We start from the raw sequence: 24025 nt of genomic DNA on the forward strand, positions 1-24025 counted from the left end.
CTAAAGCTAAAACCTGTTTACTAGTTAGCTTAACCTTCGCTTAGTCCGCCGCCTAAAGACTTAGAGCCTAGATTAAGGAGCTCCTAAGTTAGATTCCCCTCTAAGACTTTTATAGAAAGCTAGCTAGCTATATCTAGAAATAGCTAGTCGCTACTTTTATTATCGATAGCTATTTATTTATAAATAAGATATTTAATATAGCTAAGTATAGCTATAATATCTTTATTAGTCTTTTCTAGATATAGGAGAAGCGCTTCCTACTTAACTGCGCCGCTTAATAGATTATCTAGCTAGATAATCTTCCTGCCCTCGCTAAGTTCTCCTTAACGATCTAGCTCTCTCGTTAAGCCCCGCTCTTAGGTCGGATCGACCTTAAGATCTAGGCCGACGCTAAGAAGCGGAACCGCTTACTAGAGAAAGAGGAGAAACTTTACTAGATCCTCTATAAGAACTAGCGCCGCTTTAATTAAGCTCTTCTAGCCTTTATCCTAACCCTATTACCGACTCTATCTCTATCGTTTTAGTCTAAGTCTCTATCTACTAAGAAGTCTATCCGTTTTTAGCTTATAACCGCCCTTACTACTAACTTCGTCTCTATCGCCTTAGTCTAAGCCTCTAAAGATTAAGCCCTAATTAATGCCCTAGTTTATTAAGTAGAGTCTTACGAGAGATTTAAATAGTAAAACGAACTTAAACCGTTAATTCCCTAGGATCTAGTTTAGCTCGAGCTAAGCTCCGGCCTTAACTAGACTGTCCTTAGTGCTCGAACCGTTACTAAAGTCTCCTTAGATTAAAAGACCTACTAAGGATAAAGCATTCCGTTCCCTTAAGGAGAAGACCCTAAGTATATTACTTATATCTATAGTCGTCTACTACCCTAGCTTACCTATTTAAAGGGATTCTTCTTAAAGAAAGAAGCCTATACCTTACCTTCGAGCCGACTTAGTTACGATATAGTCCTAGAGCTTAAGAAGCCTCTTTCGCCGATAAGACCCCTATCGTACTATACGCCTATTAAGTATCTACCTTTAGAGAAAGAGACTATTAATTACCTTTAGGAGATAGACTTTATCGAGCCCGATCTAAGTCTATACGCTATATCTATCCTCTTCGCTCTAAAACCGAATACGACCGCCCGCCGCTTCTATATCGACTACTATTAAATAAACGATTATCTTAAAGGTTATATTACGCCCGCTCTATCCCTTAAAGGTACTACTTTTAGTTGCCGTAAAGCTTAACGCTTTATAAAAATCGATATAATCTAAGCCTTCTACTATCTCTATATAGACCCTAACTCTAAGTATTTAACCGCTTTTTATACTCGTTTTAGAACTTTCTACTAGAAAGTCCTCCTATTTAGTTTAAAGGTAGGTCCCGCTTAGTTTTAGTAGTTTATTAACGTATAGCTTTACGATCTCCTCGACCGGTACGCTAGCACCTATATAGATAACGTCTTAATTTACTTAGATAAAGAAAAAGACTACTAAAAAGACTATTAAGAAGTAATCTAGCGACTTTATTAAGCTAACCTTTAAGGAGATATTAAGAAGTCTAGATTTAATATAACTAAGGTTAACTACCTCGGCGTTTTACTTAAAGCTAGTATAGGCCTTAGTATCGACCCTTAGAAAGTTCGATCGATATAAGACTAGAAGTTTAAAGACCTCTAAGACTATACCGCGATCCGATTATTCGTTAGCCTATATAACTTTATCTATATTTTCTATTACTACGCCTTAGGAGTAGTAGAACCCTTAAACCGGTTACTTAAAAAGGATATTGCCTTTATAATAGGCCTAAAATAACGTAAAGTATTTAATTAACTTAAGCGCCTAGCTATCGAAGCCTTAGTCCTTGCCTTTTTTAGACTAAAACTACCGACCTAACTAGAGACCGATGCCTCCTAGAATGCTATAGCTAGTATTTTATAGTAGGAATAGCCTAATTAGACCTAGAAGCTTATTAGATTCTTCTCTAGGACTATAACCTTAGCCGAGCGAGCCTACTTAATCTAAGATCGAGAGCTCCTTACCGTTATATAGAGTCTAAAGCACTTCTACCTAGAGCTCTTAGGCTAGAAGTTTAATATAATTACTAACTATAAAGCCTTAGTTTATTTTTCTATAAAGCGCTTACTCTTAGTATAATAGATTAGATAGTCTGACTTTCTTACTTAGTTTAATATCTATTTCTTCTACCGCCCTAGTTAACTAAATATAGTCGCCGATACCCTCTTTAGGAAGATAGCCGAGCTTTCTACTATAAAGGCCTAGGAAGCTAAGGAACGCACGGTAACCTTAATCCCTTTAAAAAGGCTAGGCTTCGCGACCGACTCTCTAGACCCTATAGCCGCCGGCTACCTACCCCCTTAGAACTTTAGTCCTAAACCTAAGCCTACTAGACTATTAGTTCTAAGGGCTACGAGTGCCCTATAGACCCTAGAAGACTAAGGGATATAGTAAACGCCCGATTAAGACCGCCTAGAACTAGACCTAAACTTAGTCTTAAAGGGAGCTAAACTCGTTTTATTAATCCGCTAAGAGAACCTCCTCTAAGACCTCGGTACTTATAGAATATACCTAATCGTACTAGCCTAGACCTTAGATAAGTAAACGTTTCTTTAGACCGCGCTTATTCGCGAAGCTTATAAGCCTTAGATCTTCGCTTACGCCGGATAGAATAAGGTAATTAAGCTACTTTAACGAGACTTTTACTAGCTAAGGATAAAGGAGGATATCCGTCGTTATATTCGGAACTACTATAACTACCGCCGCGATAAAACCCCTCGAGATAAGACCCTTAGACTACTCTATCTACTACCTATACCGACTTCTATTTAGGAGCACGTCGAATATAATAGGAAGGATATACTAAAAGACCGTTATAGATATAACTATATTTAGACCTTTATTTATAAGCTAAGCCGGATTATCGCTACGCTCCTAAGAAAGAAAAACAATATAGTAGAAGTCTTAGCTAGCCGCTACTTCCGCTACCTTTATTATTTCTTTAGTATACCCTTATATAGATTTCTAATAACATTAAATAGTTTATTTCTCCCTTCCTTATAGAGATTAACTAGCTTATAAGAATAAAGCATCGTTATAAAAGCTCCTTATACCCTTAGACCTAAGGGGGTATAGAAGTTATAAATTAATACTTAGATTAAAAGCTATAATTCTACGTAACGAAGTATTAAGATAACTAAAGTTCCTTACTACCCGCCCTCGACTTTGCCTATAACTCGTCTTAGTACTCTTCTATCGATATAGCACTATTAAAAGTAGCCCTAGGCCGAGATATCTAGAACCCCCTATTACTGCCTCCGACTAATAAGACCGCTGCTACTAGACCCGCTACTAGAGCTAGGGAACTTATATAGACCGCCTAGGAAACCTAGGAAGACGCTAGGAATACTACTACCGCCGCTTAAGAACGTTAGAAGGAATAAGCTAATAGGAAATAACGACTAACCGACTTTACTATTAGTAACTAAGTTTTTCTTAGTAGGAAAGGCTTTACTATAAACGCTCTAACTACTTAGCTAGATAACTAATAGTTAGGTCCGTTTATAATCTTAGAAGAACGCGGTTATAGCTATATACTATAGCTACCTAAGTCGTATAAAATAAAGAACCTATTCTACGCTGACCGTCTTCGAAAAGCAGCCGATAACCCCTTACCCTAGTAGATCTAGACACCTCCGCTACCTAAGGAGATTAACGGAGAACCTAAGTAAGAGGTTAATTAAGTCTAGTAGTCTTAAGTAACTAGTAAGAGTCGACGACTAGAATACTAGGTCTTATAGAAGGGATATAACCCTAATAAGACCTAGTACCTAGCTAGGAATTTCCGTAACGCACTAATAGTATTAAAGGTATTCTACGATAAATATCTAGATATAATAGGCCTACTAATTAACCTATAATACTAGATCGAATATACTATAGCGGAGGAAGGCTACGAGGAACGAGACGATAATAATATAGCTAAGAAAGCCGTAAAACTAAGAACCCGCCGCTACGACTAACTACCTTAATACGTATATTAAGGCCTTAGACAGGGGGTAGTATTACGATCCTATATACTAGCATAGAGATACTAGCGTAGAACCTTACTAGTATTATATGCCTAAGTAGCATTACGTGCCTACGTGCGACCTTATACTTACCTAAGCGCTGCTAAGGTAACCTTATATATATATATATAAGGGCGAGCTCGGTCGTATAGTCTAGTCTTTCTTTCTTACTCCTTAGCTTTAAGTCTTCGTTTATAGTACTAATATATCTTTATAGCCGTTAAGGCTCGTATATATAGGGCCGTAATAAGGGTGTTAGTATATTATATTAGATATAGCTCTACGCTCGAAGAACGCTTTTTAACTAATATACTATATAAGTTTTATACTATACGAACCGCTAACTAGTTTAAGGAACGGAAAGGCTAAATAGATCTCTCCTTTTAGATTCTATATAGGGAAGCTAATAGTACCTTTACCTATAAGGACGTCCTTATTATTAGAGACTAAAAGAAGTTATACGATATAAGTAGGTTTAAGGCGGATATCCTTTAACTCGCGCGCTATATACGAGGTGTCATCGCCGACTAAGCGACTCGCCGATTTATGCACGCGTTCTCCCTCTTCTCTTCTAAGATAGAGCTCTAGGTCTTCGATCGGTCTAGGCCGTATAGCTCGGGGTTATTCGATATCTATAGCGAGCCGCATAAGTTCGGGCGAGCTCTTATTAGATACGCTGCTATAACTTAGCGCATTACTAGCGTTTTTAGGAAATTTTTAGCTTCGCATAGGCAGCGGAGAAATAGATAGTTAAAGAAGCCGCGTAGAAGACGGCGGTCGTAGGAGCGCGGGTTATAAGAAACCGGCTATTCCCTTTTAAAGTCGACGGACCGAGTATGTCTAGGGATCTAAGCTATCCCTAGAGTTATACGATCGCTTAGAGATTCCGAGGTAATAGTATTAATAAGCACTCTTACGTAAATACGCGTGCTCTCTCTAATTCTCTTTAATCTCGTTATAATATTCCCGAGACCTAGTTTCGCGTGTTATCCTCTATAGCTCGATTACATAGCCTCCTAGATTCTATTACGTCCTTTGCTCGTTTAGAAAGGGCGGAATATACCTCTACTAGCTTATATAGGACCCTATCGCGAGCTTCTACGGCAAACTTTTCGAAAGTAGGGTTATCTACTCTATTAGTATCCTTCCTAAAGAGGCGTTAAGTTTAAATAATTAAGGATAATAGCGGGAACTTATATAAATAATTCCGCTTTTATAGAATAAACCGTAAGTAAGAGTTTATATAAGCCTATAAGATTTTCCTATCGATATCCGAATTACTTAAGTTTCGATATCTACTATCTTAACGTTTTAGTCCCTAAAGACCTATTAATGCTATATCTATATATATTAATAGCTCTAGTATTATCGCCTTAGCTAGAATTCGTAGTAATTAGTCTACTAACTCGGCCTTACTTTATCCGACGCTCTAGTTTATTAAGGAAACTTAATAGCTATATAAGACCGAACTAGGACGGTAGAACTATGTCTTTACCCGTAATTATATAGTTAAGAGCTACGATTGCTTTATTTATATTAAGGTCTATAATAGAGACCTTAGGCGGAATTGCTATTATATAAAGGAGGGATGTCTATATATCGAGTATTAGCTCCTAAGTCTAGAGAAAGAATTAAATCGAGTCGTCCTTAATAAATTTACGATAGAAAATAAGTACTTAGCCTAGCGTTTTCTTCCTTTTAGCCCCTTTCGCGATAATAGTATTCTTTTTCTCGCTTATATCTCGCGAGTTCCTTATTCGTACTTTCCGCGGTAATAGACTTAATAAGTTTACTAATATCGATGCTATATTAAGGCTTAAAGCTATCGCTCTATATATACGAATTAGCATTTAAGAACTATCGTAGGGCGCGCTAGGCATACCTAGTAGATAATTATATATTATAATATTACCCTCCTAGTTACGTCTTATAGTATATTTATATCGATTAAGTATAAGTAGGTTCGTAGAGTAAAATATATAGTTACGAGTTATATATAAGGCGGTGTATATTAGTCGATTAGCTAATAGTATACTAACTTTACGGTCGTAAGATTTAGGTTAGATACTTACTTATAGTTTTAATATTACTGTCGGATAACGTTAGTTCGGCTAGAGCTATAGCTAGTTCGTTAATCTTATTACGCGATATCTTTAACGATAAATCCTTTATAGAGGAGTACTTTAAAAGTTATAACCCGATAGGTTTCCCTATAAGCCCCCTAAAAGCTACTATACTTAGTTAAATCCTTTAAAAAGGCCCTCTATATAAATAGTAAGTTTACGGTTTTATATCTTAAAGTACTATCGTCTATTTTAGGTTTTAGTTCTTAGGGACTAGGCGTATTTTAAAGGCTATTAATATTAAAGTTTTACCTAAGCTAATACTCTTAGATAGACTTATTTAGTATCCTATATTGCGCTTATACCGAATAATCTAAGAATTAAGAACCTAGGTAAAGTAAAGTATAATCGAACGATAGTACTTAATCTCTACTAATAGTAAAAAGGCGTAATATTTATCCTTAGACCGAACCCTAATTAACTATAAAGCTAAACCGTAGTACTAGGTCTACCTATAGATGCCTAAAAGGGTTAGTTTAATAAAGTAGCTATAGAGGGGTAGCTATAGTATAGGGAAGAGGTACTATAGGGAAGAGGTGCTATAGGGAAGAGGTACTATAAGGAAGAGGTGCTATAGGGAAGTAGGGCTATAGAGAAGGGGGTATAGTAAAGAAGGAGTACTATAAAGAAGGGGTGCTTTAAGGAAGAGGTGCTATAGGGAAGAGGTACTATAAGGAAGAGGTACTATAAGGAAGAGGTACTATAGGGAAGGGGTGCTTTTAAGAGTATAGGAGTACTTAGGGGCTAGTACTATATAACCTAAACTAAATTTACCTATTAGTAGGTTCCTTCGTAAGCTAACTAAGGGCCCCTACCCCTTAGTTATATATAAAATATATAGATAGCCCTAAAAGGTATTAATACCTAAACACGCCCCTACTACTATATCTAGCGCGTAATTAGTATATATTCTTACTAAAACGCGATCGCGCGTAGTGCTTAGGGAGAGTTCGACTATTATAATTACGCTATAACTAGCTTAACCGCCGTAGACCGGGTAGCGAGGCTAGTTATTAAATCTTATAATGCCCTCGAATAAGGACGGCGCCGTAAGACTCGCGGGGCGCCCTTAAAGCCCGTCTCTATACGTTAGGCAGCGCGTATATTTAAGGTGCTAAGCTTAACGGTTTAGAAGGCTATACGGAGGTATCGTAGCTACGTAGGCCGCACTAGTCGGCCGAGTATTCTTTTTAACGAAGAAGATAACGCTCTCGTCGTATACGTTATCTAGCTCTAGAAAAGCGGCTTCCTAGCTAGCAAGCAGTAGGTCGAGACTGCCGCTCTTAAGCTCCTTTATCGCCGCGATCTTAACCGCTAGCTACTATTAAAAAACTAGTACCCTTGCTAGAAGAATAACTACCTAGAGCTTTAAGTTATATATATTAAGGCTATTAAGCGGTCGAGGAAGTCGTTTAAGGTAGGCGACGTTTATAACGTTAAGAACTTCTTTAAGCGGCTCTCTGAGATTATTACTACCTACGGTATTAGGCCGTTAGAGGTCTAGAACAAAGACGAGTACGGTATCTATATTAGAAGCCTCCGCGATAGGGTCTACGTTATAGTTATATAAATAACGCGTTATAAACGTCCTTAAGTCTCTAATCTAGGGAATCGCGAGTCCTATACGCTTATTACCGCTGCTAACGCTACTAGGGAAACGATCCCTCTATAGCTTATTTTCTATACCTTCCCTAGCGAGTCTTAGAGCTAGGTTAACGCTCCTAGCGATATTCGGTTCGCTCGCTCTAGTATAGGCTTTAGCAACGCCGAGATAACGCTAGACTAGGTCTATTAGTTTAATATATAGTCTTAGAAGCACTCTGCCCGCGCTTAACGTAGTAGAAAGACGCTTATAGAGTAGTTTAGCGTTAATATAAGGGAATACGTATTACGGTACGATTAGTTAGGTAGTAGAGATAGCTAGAGGTACTACGCTATATATATTATATTCTCCTTATTATAAGACTAAAGCTTATAGGAAGAGGGATTTTTCTTCTTTAGTTAAAGTAGCGAGAGGTTTATAATATATAAGCGGGGTAGGCACGATTCCCTACTAATACCCTACCGATATATTAGTACCGAGTACTTTATTAGCTTATACCTCTTAGTAGCGCTCTTATAATTATCTCCCCTCCTATATAAATAACTTAGCTATATCTTTAATATATATTACTTTCGCTATACTATATATATTTAGTTAGGAAGAGAGGTAGTTTCGGTTATATATCTCGTATATACGCCTATATAAGTATACGTTAGTCTACGCTCTATAACGTTAATAGTTATTATACTAGCGGTTACTACTAAGTAACCGTTATAGTATTACCTATATATCGGCCGCGTAACTATAATATAAAGAGCGTGCGTATATATCTCTTACTTCTTTTATTTTCTTTTCTTCTTTAACTCTTCCGCTTATAATTACTATAGAGTTTTACGCCTTTTTTTATTAATCCCTTATACCTTTTTATATTACTTTTTATTAACGATTTATTAACGATAATACCTTTTACTTTAAAGAAAATAAAGAACTATAACGCTGATTTCTTACGCTATATATAGGAGTAGGTAGCGGCGGGTTTACCCTTAAAGCGTAAGCGATCGGCCTAAAAGTCTTATAATAACGCTAGTTCCCCCTTAGCGAAGAAAGCTAAGAAAGGTATAAGGGAATCCTAGTCCTAGGAGACTTCTAGTCTAGGACCTAACGTTAGTAAGGGTCGTACCCTTATTACCCTACTAAATACCTTAACTCCGGCTATTAATAAGCCTACCTTTATAGGCTAGGAAACTTATAAGTCTATTACCCTTATTAGCGATATTAATACTAGTAAGGAGATCGTGCCTAGGCGCTCCTAGGTAAGTGCCGATAACCTAGCTACTCTATCTTAATAGGGCGGCTCTAGCTAATAGGAGATTATCGCTTAGGCCGCTCCTTAGAATAAGTAGGCCGATATTAATAACGAGGCTTAGCTAAATAAGGGCTAAGACTATCCCGATACCTAGCTAAATAAGGGCTAAGATAATAATAACGGTAGTAATAGAGACGGCCGCGATCTAACTCCTCTTACCGATAAACCTAAGAACGGCGGCGCTAGAAACGAGGGCACCTAGGCGGCGGTATAAGGCGGTCGCGCTCCTATAAAGAAGCGTACCTAATCTAAGGCTAAAGCCCGCCCGGTTAGGGCCTATAAGGTTATCCCTTATAAGCTCTAGTATATATATTATTTTAAGACGGTCGTTAAGGAGTATAGTATAATTAAGCCTAAGCTTATTAAGGTGCTCTTAATTAGCTATATTTTCTTAGGGGTTTCCTTAACGCGCTATAAGTAGTACTATAAACGTACCGCGACCTATAACTAAGTAAGTTTCCCTTTAACTTTAAATATTACGATTAATAAGCTAATCCTTTTTAAGGCTACTACTCTTATATCTAATAACCGGGCTAATATAGTTACTATTATTAAGCACTTATATAAGCTTAATAAGCTAAAGACTAATAATAAGGATATAGAGGATAATAGCTTAGATATAGGCGTACTTATTTTTAAGGAGGCTAATTAGCGCTATCTTACTATTATAGTATAGTATTTAGCCGAGGCTTTTAACGCCGCTAAGATAGCTTATTATAAGTCCTTTAAGACTATAGGTATATAAAAGTCTACTATTATAAGTTTTATCCGACCTTTTTATTAGCGACCGCCTAATAATATACTAGGTTAAGCGTGCTAACTACTATACGCTAATTAATAAGCGCCGCGAGCTTATTATTCGCTTTAACCCTACGCCCTTATTTAATATCGCCTATAAAAGCCTAGAGTACCGGGCCTAGGAATCTTAGTTAAAACTCCGCCTTATCGATAGCGATATAGGCTATACTTTATAGTAATACGCCTTACTATTTACTAAGGCTAAGGTAAGTACTATGCTAATAGAGATAGGTCTTAATATAGAGGATAAAGAAGGAGCGGAGGATAGGGTAGTTCTAGTATTTCTAGAGGTATTTAATATAGTAAAGGGAGCGCCTCGGTTAGTTCCTACTACGCTAGCGAAGAAGAAGGGTAGTTAGAAGTAATAGATAGGTCTTATCTTTCTTTTATTTAGCTACGACTATCTTTCTCTCTTTTATTATTAGGGCCTTAATAGAGTTATAGTTTAGTTTTATTTTCTATAATAATATTTAATAGGTAGTATAAATAGTTTTCCCTTATTCTCTTATTTTACTATTTAATATATAGTTATAGGACGTTTAAGCGTACTAATATATTAATAAGTTAGTAGCGATTTAGTAGGGATTCGTTACTAATTTAGTAGCGTCTCCCTACGCTAGTAGGTTTCCCTACCTTACTTAGTCTTATACCTCTTTTTCCTAATTAAGCGAGTAGTATATTCTTTAATAAGGTCTTAGCTATTCGCTATATCTTTAGTATCGACCTATTAGTTATACTTAGCTAGCTATCCTCTTTATTTAATAAGGAAAAAGGTATTACCCTTAGATCTCTTTTAGTCTTTAATCTCTTAGACTTCTTATTTACCTTCGTTATCCTCTAAGTCTAGTATTAGTAGGGTTTCGCTATCTTTATAGGTGCCTTTACGCTCCTTCTATAGCTCTAAGAGACTAATATAGAAAACGTTATAGAGGTATAAGTACTTCTTAGGGAGTATAAGATAATATACTTACTTCCTAATAGCTTATAAGACCTAAAACGGTTTAATATACTTAGGTAAGAGTTTTCTTTTTTTATCCTTAAAGCGTAAGTTCTTTATTAATAATACTATAAGGTCTCTTACTTTTAGTATAAGCGGTTAATGCCTTAAATCGTAGTATTTCGCTTACGATTTAATAGCCTTTCCTTAGTATTCCTTAAGCCTCTTTTATAGCTCCTATAGCCTAGTAACTCTTACTCTTACTTTAGGTACCCCCCTTTAAATAATATCGTCCTTAGTATTAATATAGAAGTTTAGTTAGTAACCTATTAATACTTCGTTAGGTAATAACCTAGTTATTACGTTCTTTATATTATTATATATAAATTAAGTAATATATAGGAGTAATACCTAGTTAGTTTATTCCGAGTTAGTAAAGTATCTTAAGTAGTACTATATAGCTTAGTTTATTTATTTTATTTACCTATTAGTTTATAGGTAAAATACTATCGATAGCCTATATTTTACTTATAAGATAAAATAGAGATTTAACTAGAACTTACTTATAAATAAGGACCCTTTATCTAAGATAATGCCTTTTAAAGGTCTATATACTAATTTAACTTAGTAATAGAATAATTCTACTAGCTCTAAGGCTATTATTATCTTAGAAATAGGAAAGAAGAAGTAATACTTAGTATATTAGTCTATAATTACTAAGATTATATTAACGTCTTATCTATTATACTATACTTTAAGTAGACCTATAGTAAAGTCTATTAATAATTCTTCCTATAGTTATATAGGATATAATAATAATTATATAGTACTATAAGGGCGATGCCTCTTAGATACTATACCTTAATATACTAGGTATAATTAAATATATTTATTTATATCTTTTATTATTCTATCCTAGTAGAAGTTCCTTACTAGTAGTTTACTAGTATATTAAGAGCTAAAGTATCTTACTAATAGATCGTTATAAAAGAGCTATATTAGCTCTTATTATAAGGCTGCCTTTAAAGGCACTACGATACGACCCTTTTATAGTAGTAGTCTATCTAAGCGTACTAACTAGAAACCCTTCCCTTTTAAGAAGTCTTTAGTTTTCTTTAGCCTATTAATCGCTACGTTAACTAACTAAGTACGTTTTAGTAACTCTAGTAACGGTTCTAGAACTTCTACTATATAAACCTTTATATAGTAGGCCGCTTTTTAAGCGGTCTTCCTTAAAAGTAACTATTTATAACTAGCTCTCTCTTTAGCTTAATCGGCTAATTATTTAGGTCTTACGCCTAAATTATTATAGTTTTACTATAGATAAGCTTATATATTTTCCTTATATAAAGGCACTTTACTACGCTTATATTAACTTAAGGTTAAGCGTCTCTTTGCCTATAAAAACGCCTTATTATTTCTTTATATAAATATAGTATTAATAATAGCTAGTTTCGCTTATAGCTCTAATAATAGTTCTATAAATAGGGGCTTCTCGCCCTTATATTTAGGTATTCTCGATAGCGCGTCCGCTAAGTTAGATTTACCTATATAATACTTAATCGTAAAGTTAAATAGTACTAAATATATATACTATCTTACTTACCTCCTATTTAAGGAGGTTTAGTATATAAACGTTTAAAGGTTATAGTAGTCCGATAATACCTTTACTTTATACGCTACCCCTTTAACGTAATATCGCTAGTATTTAAATAACTTAACGATAGTAAAGAGTTCTTAGTCTAAAATACTATAATTAAGTTCGGCTCTAGTAAACTTCCTTAACTAGAATACGATCGGATAGTAACGCCCTTTATTATTAGGTTAAGAGATAATCCTTACTATCGCGAATTATAATATATCTATTTCGATACGAATATATCTTTTTAGATCGTAATATTAAAGGAGTAGGGCTCCTTAAAAAGTATCCTTAAGAGCTTAAAACGCTACCCTTTTAACGAGGTTTAGCTTTATACTTCCTAGCTTCTTCCTATTCTTACTCCCTTTTAGTAATATAGTTAAGGGCGCTATAACTCCTAAGTACCTATATATAAATCGTCGGTAAAAATTATAGAACCTAAGGAAAACCTAAATATTATAGTAGGTTATAGGTTTAAGCTATTAAGCTATTACCTTTACCTATTAAGGGTCTATCGATACCCTATTAATAGATAATATAAACCTAAGGAACTCGACTAACTATTAATAAAAGATATACTTCGATAGTTTTATATAGAGCTCTATAGCCCTTAGCCTTTCTATTACTTATCCTAAGTATTTAGTATATTCTTCTCTTATCTTAGAGTATATAAGGATATTATTAAGGTAAACTATATAGATTATATCTATAAGCCCCTTAAGCGCTTAATAGATATAGCTCTAAAATATAACTAGTATATTAGTAAGTCTAAAGGGCATTACTAGGTATTCGAAATATCTATAACGCGTTTAGAAAGCGGTCTTTTATTTATCTCCTCCTTAAATTTAAATATATTAATATATATTCTATATATTAATCTTAGAAAAATACTTAGCTCTTTAATAGCGGTTAATAATCTCCGAAATAAGGGGTAAAGGGTACCGATTCTTTTATATAACCTAGTTAAGTCCTTAGTAGTCTATATATAGCTATAAGGTACTATCTTTTTTTAAAACGAAAAGGATAGGCGCCTTAGCTAAGCTCTTTAACTCCTAGATTATTTTCCTTTTTATCGCGTCTTAGATCTAGTCGCGTAATACTTAGAGTTCCCTTTATAATAAAGGGTAAATCGGTCTATAAGGAGGTTCTATATTAGGGATTAAATTAATTAAGTAATCTATTCCCTTTCTAGCTAGTAATAAATTAAATTTATTAGCTAAGAAGGTATCTTTAAACTAATAGAAAGTTAGTAGGATTTTAGCCTATTCTTCCTATAAAATCCCTTTATCCTTATCTTTATTTAGTAGTAGGATTAGCTTAGGATTAAGCGCTATTATATATACCCTTACCTTATTTCTATATTCTTAAAGGAATCTATAGGGATTCTATAAGGTTTCGCTACCTAGTTAATACTTAAACTACTACTATCGTTTCTATAAGATAATATAGATATATTTATCCTCTAAGGTAGTAACTAATAAAAGGATTAGTACCTAATCGTTTAGCGTTAACTTATTAGTACTAATATAAAAATAAGTAATTATCTTTTCGGTGCCTCTTATATCTATTATTTAAAGCGGTACTAATTATACTTTATACTCCCTTACCCTACTATTACTAAGCCTTAATAACTTAAGGTATAATAGCGCTACTTATAGTAATCCCTACTATTAAGTAAAGTATATATTTACGAGGTTAACGGTACTATAAGTATCTAGGTATATAAGGACTTTAGTAGGGTTTTGCTTTAATATCGTTATAGGAGTTTTAAGTAACTATCCTATTAGTATTAAGTTTACTAAGGGAGAGGCGTTTACCTTAATATCTTACCTTTTCCTTATTTTACGGTATTAAGTCTAAGAGTCTTCGCTAAGGTTTCTACTTTTAGAAAATTAGTATATTCTATAAATAGGTATCCTAGCTTATTATATTAAAAATATATAATTCCTAATTAAGTAAAAGATCCTCTTCCTTAATAACGTCCCTTAGTTTAGCCCTTAATAGGTATATCGCTAGCTTACTAGTTATTAGTCGAATCGGTAGTATTTCCTTAATAATTCGGCCTAGCTTATCGGCCTCTTTAATTCCTTCCCTTATATATACCGCCTTAAGGTATAGTACTACTTCTATTCCTAGTTCCTTTAAGGGTAAAAGTAGTATTAGTACGTTGCCTCTTATTAGTAGTAGTATCCTAATATTATTAGGCGACTTATATAAGCTCTTCCTATTAATAGGTATAAATAGGTATTAAATAAAGGTTAATTTAGTCTTAAAGTTATAGCTCTAGCTTAGTAAAAAATATAAGAGCACGCGCCTTTTCTAATAAGCGTTTAAAATACCTCTTTAAGGAGTTAAGGTATAAGCTAAACTTTAAAAGGGACTAGCCTTCTTATTAGCGAGCCTCCTTTAATTATATCGCTAATAGTATCTCTTTATTTATAGTATCCTTAATTAAGATAAGTATCTATTCCTTAAAGTATACCTAATCTATACTATATTTAATTCGGTTAATCGGCGTCTATTCTTTAAGGTATCGGCGCTATCTTACTTTATAGTCGCTATATATATAATCTACTATATAGAGGATCTTTATTTCGTTGCAACGAAAGCGTCTAGGCGCTACCTTAAAGGCGTCCTCTAGATTATAAGTTTAGTCTAGACGTTTCTATATATTAGTAGGTTAAGATAATTAAGCGATAAGTTTAATCTTAACCTCGCTACCGCGACTACCGTCCGATTTAGGGGAGTAAGACCGTCGACGCTTTCTTAAACGGATAGCGATAGCGCCGGCACGTTTAGTAATTTCCTCTTTTAATTATATAACGCAGTCTTATAAGCGTTTCGTCTCCTCTAGCTCCTTAATACGCGCTTATAGGGCTATAAGCTTTTCTTTATAAGTCGACGGTCTTACGCCTATAGATAGCGATATCTTCGATATAGTTAGAATATCGTCTATAATAAGGGTCTATTCTAAGGATATATCTTCCGGTTCTTTATCTCCTAAGTAGATACCCGATATACGTAACGAAGAGGCCTTAACTAGTTAACTACTACGTCGCGCTATAGGAGCATTACGTAGTCTTCTCTAAGTAGCTATCTCTATTAGGTAACTAAAAAGGGAAGCTTTAGAAATTATAAGGGAATACGTATTATAGTACGATTAGTTAGGTAGTAGAGATAGCTAGAGGTACTACGCTATATATATTATATTCTTCTTATTATAAGACTAAAGCTTATAGGAAGAGGGATTTTTCCTCTTTAGTCGAAGTAGCGAGAGGTCTATAATATATAAGCGGGGTAGGCACGATTCCCTACTAATACCCTACCGATATATTAGTACCGAGTACTTTATTAGCCTATACCTCCTAGTAGCGCTCTTATAGTTAACGAGTAGTATAGAGAGATAGAATACCCGTTCCGTAAGGTTAAGCCGCGAATAATCTTAGAAAGCGAGCGGATCTATTAACTTCTTATTATCGACGGCTTTATAGGCTATATAAGCCTCGATCTTATATAATATTATATTAAATTCGATATTCTTATAGTTATATTCCCTCTATACTTAACGTATATCCTCTAGCCCCTTAATATTAGCGTCTTCTAGCCCCTTAAGCACGCTTAGTAAAAAGCTCTTCGCTGCTTTATTAACTCTAGCAAGCTTAACTTTATACGGCTAGACTTCCTTAAGTCGTTCTAGGAGACTTTTACTAAGGGCTTTACTACGAGGCATATTCTCTTAGGCTTCTAGAAAACAAGCGTTTTCCCTCCTATATCCGAACCTACCGTTAAACGGATACTCGAATAGCAGCTAAAGCTTTATTAAGCCGTTAACCCTACCTTCGCCTCTCTACTACCGGAAGAAACTCGATTCGAATAAGCGGTTAACTCTATACAGCACCTCTAGCAGCGGTATTCCGACCTTCTTAGCTCCCCTATACGCTAGAGGCTCTCTAACGTTTCCTCGGTCGTTATAGAGGCATCTCTTCTAGCCTTAAACCTCTAAAAACACTATAATAACCGCCTATATAGGATCGAGAAGATAAGCGCTCGTCCTAAGAGGGGGAAGACCGTTAAGAGCTAGGCAGGCACATTCTATACTAGTATTAGCCTCGACGAGGTCCGTAAGTTAGCTCAACGCATATAGGAAGCAGAGGGAGCGAAATCCTAACGCTAAGAGCTTATAATGCTTCGTGCAATAATCCGTAAAGAGAAGGCATAGCTGCTTGCTAAATATCGCTAGAATAAGGTCTAAGTTATCGACGGGAAGCTAAAGAGGCTCACGATTAAATAATAGCTCGACTATAAGGGGAAGAACGAGGAATTCCTTAGCCTTAAGAGCAGCGAAGAGACTTATAAGCGACTCCTCAAGCGGCCTAACCCTTTTATAATCGATATAACGAGAACACCCCTACCTACACGCTCAGCTGCGGAATAAGAAGCCGCCGACGAGGCGTGTGCAACAGCGAGGCCACTACGGAACATGCGCTGGCCTCACCTCCAGCCAGAGCGCGTTGTTAAGATCATTACCTCTACGGAAGAGGCAATAGCAGTGGAAGAAGCGATCGATCCTATCCTCGAGGCAGCATATAATAGTGACGTTGAGCGGACGTTGCTGTCATCGTCGCTACAAGGGCCCACGCCGCCATCATCGCCGCCGACGACCCCAACGCAAAAGATTACCGCTTGGAAGCGCATCGCAGCGATTATTAGAGACTGCAGAGCTTTTTAAGCGTTAAATTCGGATCAAGAAGACACCTAAAACGTATAGCAGCGGCATCTACGAGGGATGCTAAAATCACCGTCGTACCGACCGGTATGTTCAACACACCCATGCAGCGGCTTCAACGCCACGCAATAACGCACAACGTACCTTATTTATTATCTTTAATTGCTTATATTAATCGTTATAATTACATCTACACGCTATATGTCGTAGAAATGCATTTAGACGTCTATAGAATGAATTATGCGTATTTGCCCGCTTAGCCACACTAAAAAAGGTGTCCACACCTTTTAGGGCTGTCCACACATTTTATGCCCAACTAAGGGGTAGGGGCCCCTAGTTGGCTTACGAAGGAACCTGCCAACGGGTAAGTGGCGAAGACACTTAGTTGGGCTGCTGTGGGCCCCACACCTTGACCAACGGGTAATCATCCTAGGCAGGCTTGATATGCGACAGGCTCTCCACCGAGAGACAGGGATGCCGCCTGCCACGCTGTTGATCACAAACACTTCGAGGCGCGCCGCGGTTCGCCTACGCTCTAGATGCATGGCACCGCCTGACGCCTTGCTTGAGTATCCTCCCAACACCCACCTGGCCGGCAGCTGATGCAGAAGTATGGCATGCGTCCCCCTTGCGCGGCCCGGAAGCGGCACGCCTCGAAGATTGCTCCGCCTCCATAAGATGACAGCACAAGCCCCGAGGCCCCGACTTCAAGCCCCCCGGCAGCCCGACCCGACAGGGGGCGTAAACAAGACCCAGGCGGCAAGGGGCTTCCACGAATGGCTCCGAGTTTGCTCCGACGATACACATAGCTGCTAACAGGGCGTAAGCACCACGCTTAGCGCAAGCTAAGGGCGGCGATGGCACCCGTGGTAGAAGCGCGACTTGACCGGGCCTTTCCCACTCTGCATTTCCCCCTCTGCATTTTTTCCCACTCCATGTTTTCAAACGGCGTGTCTCCCAACTGCGACCGGTTTCTACGCCCTTTCCCATAACTGCAACTTTCTAAACTGCGTCTTTCCCCACTACACTTTCTCGACTGCACCGTTCCTACCCGCAACTTTCCTAATTGCACCTTTGCCTTGCCTTGCCTTGAGGAACGAGGAACGAGTGACGAAAGGATTTTCTTGCCCTGCGAGCCATAACCCCCTTTTCTCCTCGGCTTTTGAGGAACGAAAGGCTCTGCCTTTTATGGAGGAACGTTAGTGACGAAAAGGTTCTTCTGGTTCCTCCCCGGGGAGAAAGGAAAAAAAAAAACGCCGCCATCGATTTTCCCCCGCTAAATGCCTTGAGGAACGAGGAACGAGTAACGAAAGGATTTTCTTGCCCTGCGAGCTATAACCCCCCCCCCCCCCCCCTTTTGCCTTGAGGAACGAAAGGCTCTTCTAGACGCGAAAAAAAACCTAAAAACTTTAAAACTTATTCACCCTCGAAAACCTCGGCTTCTAATTAGCCTAAGATTTCCTTCTTTCGTCTTAGCCCCTCCTTGCAAGCTTCCTTCTTTGCCTTGAGGAACGTTAGTGACGAAAAGGTTCTTCTGGTGCCTTGAGGAACGTTAGTGCCTTAAGGAACGTTAGTGACGAAAAGGTTCTTCTGGTTCCTCCCCGGGGAGAAAGGGAAAAAAAAAACCCCCGCTATCGATTTTCCCCCGCTAAATGCCGCCCTCTAATTCGTCGTCTGCTAACCTCTGATTCGTCGGTTGCCGGGGCCTCTTCTCTGATTCGTCGCCTGCCGCCCTCTAATTCGTCGGTTGCCGCCCTCTGATTCGTCGGTTGCCGGTGTCTTTCCTCTAATTCGTTAGCTGCCGCTATCTGATTCGTCGGCTTGCTCTCCTCTTATTGGTCTGAAAATACATCGCACTCATCCTCGTCGCCCCCTTCGCCCGTCCTCCTGGCCCTTGACCTATACTCCTTTTACGTCGGTAGCTACCGCTAGCCTAGAGTCGGCCGGCTGTCTCTTTTCCTCTTGGCTGTACTGTATATGTGTGCGAAAATGTAAATCTCCGCCTTTTTGCGGTCCGTCTATATTAGGTACGCACCCGTCTATGTCCGTTAACTACTCTTCGGATTTTTGATCTTATTTCTATCTACCTACGTTGCGCCTTCCCATTCCTCTAATAATATCTTCGGGCCCTGATTATATGCCAGGATAGTCGTCCTAAGGGCAGGATCTCCTCCGCTGCGAGCGAGACGCCTACGCCGCCCGCGTTACCCGCTGAGCCAGTCGGCCGCCTCCCGCGTCGTCTGCCTGCTAAGCTCCTCTAGCCGGGCCTGCGCTGCCGTCATCTCCTCGGGCACCCGGTTCCCCACTGGGTCCCGCTCCCGCACCTCCGATACGAGCATGATGCCGTCGAGCGTCGGGCACCGCGACAGCTGCACGTACAGGCTGTACGGGTCGCACGGCCACGGCATCGCCCGCGACCGTCGTCGTCCTCGCCCCCCGCAGCTCCAGCGCCACGTGCGACCCCCGTAGCCGGCAGAGCTGCTTGTTGGCCGTGTGCAGTGTCTGCGCCCCGAGAATGCTGACCTTGTCGATCACCAGCACCTCCTTCTCCTGCCAGTCCCTCCGCGACCGGCCGTCAACGAGGCCCTCGCCCTAGCCGGCAGCCGTACGCCGTCTACGTCCCTCGTCACCCCTCCCGCCTGGCCGCCCTGGCCGACCGTGAGGCCGCAGGCCGAGTGTAGCGTGATGCCGTTGATCCGTGCTGTCGCCGTCCCCGACGTGGCTCGATAGGTCCCTCCAGGCGAGCAGCTCGACGAGCGCCTCGATGACGCGCGACTTGCCGGTGCCGCCGTCGCCGCCGATAAATAGGCAGAGCTGGCCGCGGCCGCCGCCTACGTCGTCGCCCTGCCGGATTCGGTCGAGCTGCCGGCATACCATTAGGAGGGCGATGGCCTGCTTCTTGTTGAGCGTTAGCTACCCCGCTGGCTCCCTGTCGGCGGCAACGAACGAGCTCGACGGGCCGAGCCGTATGCGCATTCCCGCCGCCGTGCCTGCGTCTACGTCGCCGTTAGCTACCGTTACGTCGATATCGTCCTCGCCGAAGCCGACGGCCAGCCCGGCTTCCCCTCTCGACTCTATCGTCGCGAGCACCTCCGAACTTCCCCCTCTTTCCTCCTCTCTCCTGGCAGGCTTGCCGCCACACCTCTGGACTACGTTTAGCGGCGACAGGGGGCCTATGGTTGCGCCTCGGCGAAAGGCGTCTTTATTGCGGAAGGCGATTCCGCTTCGAGCCCATCCGACCCGGCGCAGCCTAGCCGCGCCTATCGGTTATTGCTCTATACGGATGATACGGTTTTCTACTATAAAATCTTATATGCCGTTCCTTAATTCTCTAGGCTATAAGGACGAGGGTCGCGGCGATGCTACTACTGTTAGACTCTCTGTTTAGATGGGTAGATAGGTGGTCTTATATGCCCGTCGTTAACCTCGGCTAGGGTTCTGCTCCCTTAAGTCGGCGGTTCTATAAAGGCCGTTACGGCGTATAAGGCTGGCCGTAAGCCCGCCTCTGCGGCGTTGCTTGCTTCCCCTTACTAGCTCCCTAGCTTGCCTTTAGCTTGCATCCCTTCTTATGCACCTTCTATTCCTCCTTTAGTGTTGCCTGCTATAGTACGCGACCGTAAGGCATCGGCTGCGCCTCCTCGCCCCCGCTATCTCTCTATAAACCCGGCAAACCTTCCCCTCTATGCTCTGCCGATCCTACCCTTATATTTACGTCGCGCCCTTATTTCCGCCCGCCTGCCCCGCCTCTGCTATCGTGTCCTATATTTCCTGCCTCGTCCTAATTTCGCATCCTTCTTTGCCGTAGAACGACGATACGACTACGAGCATAAACGGCCTCTCTACGTATAGGTACGATATCGGGCTCTATAGAATCTCCTTTACGAGTCCGCCGTAGCTCTCGCACCGCACCCTTGCTGCCTTCCGACACGCTGCCTCGTGCTCCCGTAGGATCGGCCTTATCTACTATAGGAATAGTGCACTAGCTTCGTAGTTCGGCCTCGCCTAGCCTACTTACGTTACGAGCATCTTTAGGATACTATGCTTATACTTAAGCTCCGTAGCCCTAAGTTCGCACTAGAACTCTACGGAAACGTTATAAGTAGCTATACTATAGTTATTTTCCTAACTACTCGATCGGTAGCTAGGGTAGACGCTTCTACTCTCCTATTCGTGCCTTAGTGCCTCTCTTATACTCCCTTCCTCTCTCTTACCCCGTAACCGTTATTATCGCTATATTTACCTTCTTGCTTTTTCTCCCTCTTCCCGCTACGGGATAGTGCCCGAATAGCCGATTTATTTGCCTACCTTCTTACATGTATTAGTTCCTAGCGCTACCGCCTGCTTGCGTTCTTTGCTCTCGCCCTCTGTCTTCGTCTTATTTGTCTTAATCCTTAGTCTTCGTTCCTTAAGGCTTTTTGCGTAACCTATAAGGGGTTGCCTTACCTATTAGTCGAAACTTTTGCAAGACACTGCAGTTCTAGCCGGTCACCCTCTCACGCCCGATAGGCTACTTTTCCTATAGCTTATAGTAGTGTAAGGCTAAAACCATGGCTGCTCACATTCCCCGCGTCTTTGCTCGAGATACAGCGAGAGCCGCCCGCACTAAATGCATATAAGAAATGTATACTATATTGCAAGGCCGGGCGGCCGATTTGCCGGTGGGGGTATATAGATAGGGCCTTTCGAAATATTCTTTTATATAGAGTTATCGATTAGGATAAAAGCGGAATATAAACCGCGATTAATAGATAGCTTATATAGTTATATAGTACGTATAGGTATATATTATATACTATATAATAGAGATAGGGGCGTTTAAAAGAGGTTGTTATTAGATGTATAGCTAGTATCTGCCGCCCTTAATAGCGGAAACACTATAGCCGAATGATTTACCACGAGGTATGTATCTTTGCCTCTTTATAGAATATAAAATTATAAATGGAATTTTATATTGCTCTAAGATTCGTCTAGAACGTCCTTTATATCCTTTTTTTTTATTAAATATAAGTATCAAGCGACCAAACCGGATATTAAGAGCAGGGAGCACCTGAACGTTGGCCATCGAGTTGTCTGTGAACCATTCGTTCTCCGTTGAATCCAGTATCGATCAGTGAAGTCATCATGAAGCACTTTACGTCCTTAATGCTCACCGCGATCGCGATGGCCGTTGCTGGTCAAGCATTTAAGCAGGAGCAAAGCCACGAACCGGACTCTTATGGTTCTTCGCAAGACTTGCCACCTCAACAAAGCGACGTGGTTGAGGTAAGCATCCTTTATATTAATAACTTTTCCTCTTCTTAGAAATACATATTGACTTCTAATAGTTTCCTCACCACGAACCGAACTCTTATGGTTCTTCGCAAAACTTGCCACCTCAACAAAGCGACATGGTTGAGGTAAGCATCCTTTATATTGATAAATTTTCCTCTTCTTAGAAATACATATTGACTTCTGATAGTTTCCTCACCATCATAAAGAGAAACATCATGGCAAGCATCACATGGGTGAGCACCACAAGTGTAAACACGACCAGGATGAAGACGACGAGGACGAGCATCACAGAGATAAGCACCACAAGGGTGAGCACGACGAGGATGAAGACGACGAGGATGAGCATCACCAGGATAAGCACCACAAGGGCGAGCACCACAAGTGTAAACACGACGAGGATGAAGACGACGAGGACGAGCATCACAGGGATAAGCACCACAAGGGTGAGCACGACGAGGATAAAGACGACGAGGATGAAGACGACGAGGATGAGCATCACCGGGATAAGCACCACAAGGGCGAGCACCACAAGGATGAACATGACAAGGATGAACACCACAAGTGTGAGCATCACAAGCATGAGCATCACAAAGACAAAGCGTGCAAATCAAAGGGCGACACTTGCGCCCCTCATTCCAAAGGACACCATGGAAATTCGCGATGCTGCTCAGGACTCGTTTGTATTGACAAACTCGGGGATGAGAATTTTGGACTAGTGAGTAATGAAGGCTCTATCAAATATTAACGTTTCTAATTAACTTACTTGATAGTGTGTGGAACCCCGCAAGGATGAGAAAGATTGCAAAGCAAAGGGCGACACTTGCACCCCAAATTCTAAAGGACGCCATGGAAACTCTCGATGCTGCTCAGGACTTGTTTGTTTCGATAAACCCGGACATGCCGATTTTGGACGAGTAAGTAGTAAAGGGCTTGATCAAATCCTAACGCTGCTAATTATCTTGACAGTGTGTGAAACACGGACTCAATGCTCCAGAGACGAATCTAAAACCGGAATCTTGTCCGAAACCGTGCGGAAATTGTAACGAAGTTTGCAACGACAGGGGGCGAAAATGCTGCTCAGGATTCGTTTGCAGCTCGGGAAAAGTAAGTAGAGGCCCAGCTAAATATTAAATCTCTTAGGGAGGTCGAAAGAATTATACTAACTCGCTTATAGTGTTTAAGTGATCTTGGGGTCCGTTGCGCTGCGCCTAGTTCAGGGTTGAAGTGGAAATTTTATCGACTTCTGCACGGATGTGGACCTGGGAGAATTCCCTGGAATCAGCATTATTGGACTGTCCCGTTCGCTAAGATATTCAACTTAACCACAGCACTGGAGAGACTGCCTCCTCCGTTTGTTACCGGAGTTAATGGGTTTGTGGGATGGCCGGGCGTCTATGGCGCAGGCGAGACCCAGATCTATGGTCAGGGGATAGGTCGTTACGAACCACTGGCTTACGGGGTCCTAAATCCGCCTTATGGCACAAGCGAATTTTTTCTTATTGAGTGGTCTGGATATTTTGTTCCAAAGCAATCCGGCCAAT

General features: G+C 40.1%; 2 protein-coding genes across 2 annotated transcripts; one reads left to right on the forward strand and one right to left on the reverse strand.

Annotated features, from left to right (window-relative positions):
• Positions 1-19417: 19417 nt before the first annotated feature.
• Positions 19418-20090, reverse strand: HRG_02612 (uncharacterized protein; the record flags this gene model as incomplete). The annotated part of the gene is made up of 3 exons (XM_044861083.1): positions 19418-19537; positions 19593-19805; positions 19932-20090. 3 exons carry the CDS (start codon positions 20088-20090, stop codon positions 19418-19420), a joined length of 492 nt encoding a protein of 163 aa, XP_044724716.1.
• Positions 20091-23131: 3041 nt separating this feature from the next.
• HRG_02613 (uncharacterized protein) lies at positions 23132-23457 on the forward strand (the record flags this gene model as incomplete). Its single annotated transcript, XM_044861084.1, has 3 exons — positions 23132-23199; positions 23255-23398; positions 23451-23457. 3 exons carry the CDS (start codon positions 23132-23134, stop codon positions 23455-23457), a joined length of 219 nt encoding a protein of 72 aa, XP_044724717.1.
• Between the last annotated feature and the right edge of the window lie 568 nt (positions 23458-24025).

The sequence above is a fragment of the Hirsutella rhossiliensis genome (genome assembly GCF_020360975.1).
Source record: "Hirsutella rhossiliensis strain HR02 chromosome Unknown scaffold00002, whole genome shotgun sequence".
Lineage (NCBI taxonomy): Eukaryota > Fungi > Ascomycota > Sordariomycetes > Hypocreales > Ophiocordycipitaceae > Hirsutella > Hirsutella rhossiliensis.